This window comes from Sinocyclocheilus rhinocerous, unplaced genomic scaffold (genome assembly GCF_001515625.1).
Source record: "Sinocyclocheilus rhinocerous isolate Xijiao unplaced genomic scaffold, SAMN03320098_v1.1 scaffold1012, whole genome shotgun sequence".
NCBI classification, from domain to species: domain Eukaryota; kingdom Metazoa; phylum Chordata; class Actinopteri; order Cypriniformes; family Cyprinidae; genus Sinocyclocheilus; species Sinocyclocheilus rhinocerous.
In genome coordinates, this window is record NW_015640039.1 from 876,527 (window position 1) to 884,829 (window position 8,303).

At 44.3% G+C, this 8,303-nt stretch overlaps 1 protein-coding gene across 2 annotated transcripts in view; it reads right to left on the bottom strand.

Annotated features, from left to right (window-relative positions):
- scn2b (sodium channel, voltage-gated, type II, beta) overlaps positions 1 to 8,303 on the bottom strand; it is a 16,743-nt gene that overhangs the window by 2,079 nt on the left and 6,361 nt on the right. Inside the window, exons 2-5 of one of the 2 annotated variants that reach the window (XR_001641342.1) lie at positions 5,860 to 6,026; positions 5,525 to 5,735; positions 4,067 to 4,262; positions 3,912 to 3,979 (exon numbers count right to left, since the gene is read on the bottom strand). Coding sequence is in view for 1 of the 2 variants with exons in the window: in XM_016568222.1 (XP_016423708.1) it covers positions 4,067 to 4,262; positions 5,525 to 5,735; positions 5,860 to 6,026 (574 nt within the window). In the remaining variant the exon portion in view is untranslated. The remainder of the gene's footprint in view (positions 1 to 3,911; positions 3,980 to 4,066; positions 4,263 to 5,524; positions 5,736 to 5,859; positions 6,027 to 8,303) is intronic. The other variant, XM_016568222.1, reaches the window with a different exon arrangement.

Here is an 8,303-nt window from a genome sequence, read left to right on the forward strand (position 1 = left end):
TCCTCTGCTTAGAGACGGCCTTCCCCTTCTGCCTGTCTCCGTAACAGACAAAGAGCTGGTCTGAGGTTCTAAAGCATTGTGTCCGGTCTAAGTACCATCTCAAGGCTCGGACGGGACAAAGCAAAGCTAGGGCTGTAGTGCAGTTGGGGGCCCGTCCATACCCCGAGACTGCATGCCCGTTGTGCGTGGCCCCCCAGCCAGTGGTGGAGGCATCTGTGTAAACCACAGCATGCTAGGAGATCTGCTCTAGGGGCACCCCTGCCCGGAGAAACGTAAGGTCTGCCCACGGGGGGTGAATGTTTGGCATCAGGCCAGTGTAGCTTGGACCCAGTGAGTGCCGCGCTGCCACGCCCACCTCGGGACTCAGCCATGAAGCCAGTGCTGAAGCAGTCTCATATGAAGCAGCCCCAGCGGAGTAACTGTCGATGCAGCTGCCATATGCCTCAGGAGCCTCTGAAATTGTTTCAGTGGGACCACTGTTCTGCCCTTGAATGAATTCAAGCAGTTCAGCACCGACCGCACATGTTCCTCTGTGAGGCGTGCTGTTTGTTCGACCGAATCCAACTCCATACCAAGAAAAGAGATCCTCTGCGTCAGGGAGAGTTTGCTCTTTTCCCAGTTGACCCGAAGACCCAACTGGCTGAGGTGCCGGAGCACCAGGTCCCTGTGCTCGCACAACTGAACCCGAGACTGCGCTAGTATAAGCCAATCGTCGAGATAGTTGAGGATGCGAACAACCTGCTCTCTGAGGGAAACAAGAGCTCCCCTCCGCAACTTTCGTGAAGACACGGGGAGACAGGGACAGTCCGAAGGGCAGGACCTTGTACTAATATACACGTCCTTCGAACGCAAACCACAGAAACGGTCTGTGGCGCGGAAGGATCGACACATGAAAGTACGCATCCAATCCCCGACGCAAACCAATCTCGGGGACGGATGCACCTGAAGATGCGTTTCTGCGCCAACATCTAGAACGGTAACCAGTGAAGGGCCCGGTTCAAGACACGCAGATCCAAGATTGGTCGTAACCCACAGCCTTTCTTGGGTACAATGAAGTAAGAGCTGTAAATCCAGTCTTCATATCAGCTGGAGTGGCCGGCTATATCGCTTCCTTCGCCAGTAGGACTGCGATCTCTGCACGCAAGACAGGAGCATCGGCCGCCTTCACTGCCGTGAAGCAGATGCCACTGAACTTGGCGAACTGAATTGCATAGCCGAGGCTGATGGTCCGCAGAAGCCAGCGAGACGGGCTGGGTAGCGCTGACCAAGCGCCCAGAAACCGTACAAGCGGGACCAGCGGGACCAGCTCATCCTTCGAACGCGTACCGCAGAAATGGTTTGTGGCACGGAAGGATCGACACATGAAAGTACGCATCCAATCCCCGACGCAAACCAATCTCGGGGACGGATGCACCTGAAGATGCGTTTCTGCGCCAACATCTAGAACGGTAACCAGTGAAGGGCCCGGTTCAAGACACGCAGATCCAAGATTGGTCGTAACCCACAGCCTTTCTTGGGTACAATGAAGTAAGAGCTGTAAATCCAGTCTTCATATCAGCTGGAGTGGCCGGCTATATCGCTTCCTTCGCCAGTAGGACTGCGATCTCTGCACGCAAGACAGGAGCATCGGCCGCCTTCACTGCCGTGAAGCAGATGCCACTGAACTTGGCGAACTGAATTGCATAGCCGAGGCTGATGGTCCGCAGAAGCCAGCGAGACGGGCTGGGTAGCGTTAGCCAGGCACCCAGATACCATGCAAGTGGGACCAGCTGAACCACCGTCGTACCCACAGTGGGGTAGCGAGGTGGAACGCAGGGACCCAACTCGGGTGGCTTGTGGGCGGACCGAAGCCGAATCTTCCTCTCCAGAGAGCTCTCCCTCCGATGCAGTGATCGATATCCGGTCGTCGGGAGGAGCACCAAAGGATACCGCTTCTCCGCTCTTTAAAGAGGGCCCAGCGCCTTCCTTTGGCGGCTCGACTGGTTGCGAAGCGCTAGAGGAGTGATGGTCCCCCGAGGGTTGGTTCCCTGAGGGGTTTGCTAACGCTGTAACCCTCAGACCACCCGTGCTACTGCCCGAAGTAGTCCTCGCATGGCTGCCGCCAGGACGAACACTAGATCGCGGCAGAGGCAACGGAGCTCCCCCCCCCCGGAGGAAATGGAGCCTGGCCCGCAGCTCTGAGATGGTCATCTTCCCGCAATGGGAACTTGACTCATCCACGAACGCCACCTCAGCGTGTTTAATGCTCAGACACGTGAGGCAGCGATCGTGACCATCACCCGGTGCCAGGTAACGACCGCATCCAGAAACGCACTGGTGTAACGCCATCTTTAAAAAGACGATCCGTCGTCTTTACAAAGACGCACACGTGCAAGCTCTTTTAGAGAAATAAGCCCTTTCAGGGAAATGCTCTTTTAGGTGCTGAGACGCACAGGGGAGATGGCCGCTTGTAGCACAACAGGGGGTAGTGCAGCCTGAAGTGCGCAACCCACTCGACACAGGAACGACCACTGCTGAAGTGCCGTCCGCCAACACAAAAAGCTCCCTAAAGCGCGTTGAACTCATCACACATGAAGCAGTTGATAGGACCAGAACGATGTTGTCGCTCGGCTCCGAAGCGAAAAGCTGGTATGCGTTGCACCGGCTGCCTTTTTATGCTCACACTGTGATCAGCGGCAGCTGGATGCAATAATTGCATGCCAAGACATGACTCATAGTGACCGACTACAAGGGAACCTATGTACTAAAATGTCAAGAAAGTTGGAAAATTTGTTTAATTTATGAGTCAGTTTTTTCTAATGGTTCCAAACACTGATTCAATAATTCACTTTCCTCATTACTTTTAAATATGCTTAAAATGCCTGTTAATTTACATACTTAAAGGTGTGTTTGATTAGGGTTGGAGCTAAACTGTGCAGAGCTGTGGCCCTCCAGGAATTGAGTTTGAGACCAATGATGTACAGTATATATACAGTTGTATATAAACAGATAGTTGAAGTACTGTATATTTTAGAAAATACTGTTTCAATTTTTTCTACTCCAAAATGTTACATTTAATACAATGTGTTATTTGCCTTTTTTGTAACTGAAATTCACAAGCAACTAGAATGCCAATGTTTTATGTACATTAGGTATATAAAGGTTATCTATAGGTACAGCTTTGATTTTTGTAAAAAAAAAAAGAAAGAAAAAAAAGTAAGACAATTATTGGTTATATACGTGACCCTGGACCACAAAACCAGTCATTAGGGTCAAATTTTCAAAATTGAGATTTATACATCTTCTGCAAGCTGAATAAATAAGCTTTCCATTGATGTATGGTTTGTTAGGATAGGACAATATTTGGCCGAGATACAACTATTTAAAAATCTGGAATCTGAGGGTGCAAAAAAATCAAAATACTGAGAAAATTGCCTTTAAAGTTGTCCAAATGAAGTTCTTAGCAATGCATATTGCTAATCAAAAAATGTTTTGATAACAAAATATCTTCATGGAACATAATCTTTACTTAATAGCCTAAGGATTTTTGGCATAAAAGAAAAATCGATAATTTTGACACATACAATTTTGTTTGGCTATTGCTAAAAATATACCCAAGTGACTTAAGACTGGTTTTGTGGTCCAGGGTCACATATGTTAAAAGAACTCGTTGCAAGGGCAGGTCATTTGCAGTTAAGGAGAAGAAGAAGAAAGAAAAAAAACATACAACATACCACCAGCACAAAGACATTACAGAACCCAACCAGATAAAGCAAGTTTACAAACAGATTGATAGTAACCAGGTAATTCGGGTCCAGAACTCAAAAACATAAAGAACAGGCTAATGAAACGAAGATGGAGAACTTGAAAGGGCTACTGTCAACCACAGTCACATGACCCACCAAAACACACTTGCTAGCAATTATTTTTACCAGAATGTGTAGGATGAAGCTCCACCATCAGTTAGGCCTCCAGGGCTAAGATTGCGGGTTAGGGCTGTCTGTTTCAGGATTCAAAGTAAGCAGTTTGTTTATAGAGAAGAACTCTTTACTACGAGAAAAGAAAAAAGAAAGAAAGAAATTCTTACTTTGTTGCTTCTTCTGTGCCTCCTTCTCCATCTGCTTTGCCCTCTTCCTCCATCTTCTGCTCATCTGAGATCAATTCCTGGTTCTTATGTCTGCGAATACACTTCACCACTACCATGGACAGAATGAGCAAAGCTAGAATTCCTCCCACAGATGCCCCGATGGCAACAGCAATGGTCGAATCTCTTGGTGGTGGCACTGGGCAGAGGAAGACAAAAATTGAGGAAAACAAAATAATAAATCAGAGTAGCATATTGCTTTAGCAAAAAAATAAAAAAAATAAAAAAATATATATAGTGGTTCAACAGTAATGTTATAAACAGTGTTGGGGAAAGTTACTTTTAAAAGTAATGCATTACAATATTGCATTATTCCCTAAAAAAGTAACTAATTAAGTTACTTAGTTACTTTTAATGGAAAGTAATGTGTTATGTTACTTTTGAGTTTTAAATCAATATCAATAATACCGCCTAGTGATATTTTAAAATAGGCAGCGGCTATTTGCACTAAGTGTAAATAGCAATTATATGTTATTTACACCAAGTAAAACCAGCATATTTTCTTAACGATCAATGCTGAATAGCAGTATTTTCTTAGTGATAAGCTATTTGCACTTAGTGTAAATAGCATATCACTAAGAAAATACTGCTATTAGATTCTATTTACACTAATAATACTGCTAATAGATTCTATTTACACTATGCAACATTTTGAAATGATTAAATAGAGGTTGCCCTGTTGGGACAATAAAGCCCTACACCTAACCCTAACCCCCGATACTTTATTTTTAACTTTTCAATTATTTCCTTAATTTTTATTGAAAATAAATGCCTTTCCAATGTGATATGTGGTGTGAAAAGGGAGAAGAACGAGTTAGGCAAAAGGCGGATTCGAACTCGGATCAATCGCGTCAAAAAGAATGCATAACGTGCTTTATCATCTTCGCCATTAGAGCTGTCGCTTGCCAGCCGTCTTTTGTAATATTATCTAGCGCAAACATACGTTGGTGGGCGGAGTTAGCCTCTGCCAACAAGGCGGCTATTTGCATTTAATGTAAATAGACATTCTGTTTAAGATATTTTACTTGTCTTGAAAAAGGCGGCTGCAAACAACTGACTAAAGGGACTACAGATGTTTAGCTTTTTACTACTGGTGATTGTATTTAGGCTTCAAAATCTATAAACTTTTGTATTCATTTGTAAAGATTATCATGATGAAAAGAAAAACACGTAAGAATGATAAACATTTGTTGTTCACAGGGCTTTTTTTTTTCTATAATAATCCAAAAGCCACTAGAAAATTTGACTTTTTGTTGAGCGAACAACTTCAAAAATACATCATCAATGCAGCACTCTATTCTAATTCCGGACTTAACAACACTGCAATAAGGAAACACCATTCATCATGGCCTCTCCTAAAATAACCTGGGTAGAGCTTCTTGGCTCATACTGAAGCCTTACATTCAGTCAGGACGAGGACCTGAATGGCGCCATGGCCATGAATGCGGTCTGGAGGGTTGCGCACATAGCAGTTGTAGATGCCCTCGTCTGTCAACTGCACATCTAAGATAGTGATGCTCAGGTCGTTCTTATCCAGGTTTCCAGAAAATGTGACTCGATCTCCAAATCGGCTTGACTTCAAGGGTGTTATCTTGTTCTTATAGGTCATGAACTTGGAAAATAAGACATTTTGGATGAAGGTAGATTGAGAAAGGTAAAGAAAAAATGGAATTGTGTAATTTTAAAGAACTGGTAATACAATGGTATTAGCATGTTTTGTCTTTGTTTTCTCTCACCATTTCCTCTGTGCTGTTGCTTGTCTCCTGATAGGTCCAGTTCATGGCAAACTTGCTGGGGTCCAGCTTGTAGCATGAAGTGAACGCACAGGGGATTCTGACATCTGTCCCATTGAGAGCGAGGATCTGTGGTGGCACCAGCACATCCATGGAATTCACTGGACATGCTATGAGAGATGCAAATATACACGTCTATGACATCTGATTGGTGAGATACTTCTGTAAAGCGCATGTTTTAAATGCAGTGTGCATGAAAATGCCTTTTCAAGTAAGTTAAAATGCCATTTTCAAAAAATAAACAAGCTATTTTTTTAACTTTCAAAGTGATTTGAGTAGTTATCTTATATAACTTCTAATGATGGATATTTAATTATGTAATTCAAACACCTTTTAAAAGTTCATTTTAATTTAGAATGACTAGTTTTGACTGTAAATTTGGATTGGATAAGCCTTGTTCAAATTGGTAGGGGGTTGGTAAGATTTTATTTATGAAAGAAGTCTCTTATGCTCATCAAAAACAGCATTTATTTGATTAAAAATACAGTAAAAAAAAATATTTACTATTTTTATATTTTTTTAATGTAATTTATTGCAGTGATTGCAAATTTTTTCAGCATCAGTACTCAAATGTTACTTGATACTTCAGAAATTATTTGAATTTGCAAATTTAGTGCTTAAGTATTATTATTATTATTATTATTATCATTATTATTATTATTACCAGTATTGAAAATAGTTAGGCTGCTTTTTTATTGTGTAAACTGTGATACATTTTTATTATTATTTGAATAGAAAGATCATAGAAAGTCACAGAAAAGTATTTAAGTCACTTTTGATCAATTTAATGCATCCTTGCTGAATAAAGTATTAATTTCCGATATGTATATATATATATATAAAATATATATTAAATGCTTTTTCATATTTAAAATATTACAGACCAAGAATCTGAGACCACATTGAAAATCACTGAAAAGGCATGACATGTATGCTTTCACTTAAACATTAAACATTTGGTATCGACTTTTAAATCCCAATAAATTTTAAATATTTTAATATGCATTACAAAATGAATGTCATTTTACTTTAAGCAATGTGTTTACAATGCCTTATATAAACCATATTTTTCCAGTGTTGCCAAGTTCAATGTAAATAAATGACTTCTTAATCTGCATCTGTATTAAGCATACACTATAAGTTGCATTGCTATTACTATGATCTATGCTACTACTATATCACTATGATTGCCAAAAAATGTTATCCTATTGTCTAAATATTTATTTCCTCCACCTCTGCACCATTTCATCCCTCTGCAGTCAGGAGTTTTGTGTTTCTGGACAAGTTCCCACTGCTGCAGCAGTTATGCTTTATCGGCCCGGCTCTCTGCAGTAGGAGCAGCAACTTCGTCACACCCTCCCATCCCATCCCCACCCCCTCAAAGTGCTGCAGTTTAGTCCGTCCCCCTCCCTTTAGAAAAAATCAGGTATCCTCATGGATAGAGAGCAAGAAAACACGCATACACACACAAATCTCACGCATATGTGAATAGGTTCAGTAACTATTATGATTTATAGTGCGCTAAATCCAGAGTGCTAACAAGGCAACATTTTAATGCCCCTGTGTCCCAGACTGGCCATTTCGGCGACGCGGTCGAGAGCTTGGCCCAGCAGCTCTCGGCGGCACAGAAGCAAACTGAGGCGGGTCATCACACCCTGCCCCGGCGGGCAGCTGCTGCCTCCACCCATCCGCCGACCACAGCGCCCCAGCCTGCTCGTCGCCAAGGGCGGCCCTCTGCGTCCGCCCCTGCTCCCGCGCCGCATCCGCAGCAGCCTCCAGCAAGCAGTGCCGTGGAGCTGGGCGAAGGCAGGCCACCCCACCCATCCAGGCCCCCGTCAAACCTGGCGGTGAGCGAAAGAGAAAGAGGCCCCGGGACGTGTGACCCAGAGAGGGAGGAAGATGCTCTTTGGGGCATGGTGAAGGCACCTCTCCCTCCCCCGGAGGAGGGCTGGGTGGAGAATCTGGAAAATCTCAACGAGAGAGCGGTTTTCTCTATTCCTGGGTCCCAGGAGGGCACGGAGAGTCACGGACGGACCAGCACTGGACCACACTCATCCTCCTCCATCGCCAGCAGGCAGCAGCGGGCGGTTCGAGAGCGTCAACAAAGGCCCTACTCATGCACCCTCTGCCAAACTGTGGAACCAGGTATGCATTGCACTGCACACTCGGACCCCTCTTCGTTCCGCTCACAAGCCACCCGAGTTGGGTCCCTGCATTCCACCTTGCTGCCCCACTGTGGGTACGGCAGTGGTTCCGCTGGTCCCACTTGCACGGTATCTGGATGCCTGGCTAGCGCTACCCAACCTGTCTCGTTGGCTTCTGCGGACCATCAGCCTCGGCTATGTGATTCAGTTCGCCCGGCGTCCCCCCAAGTTCAGCGGCATCCG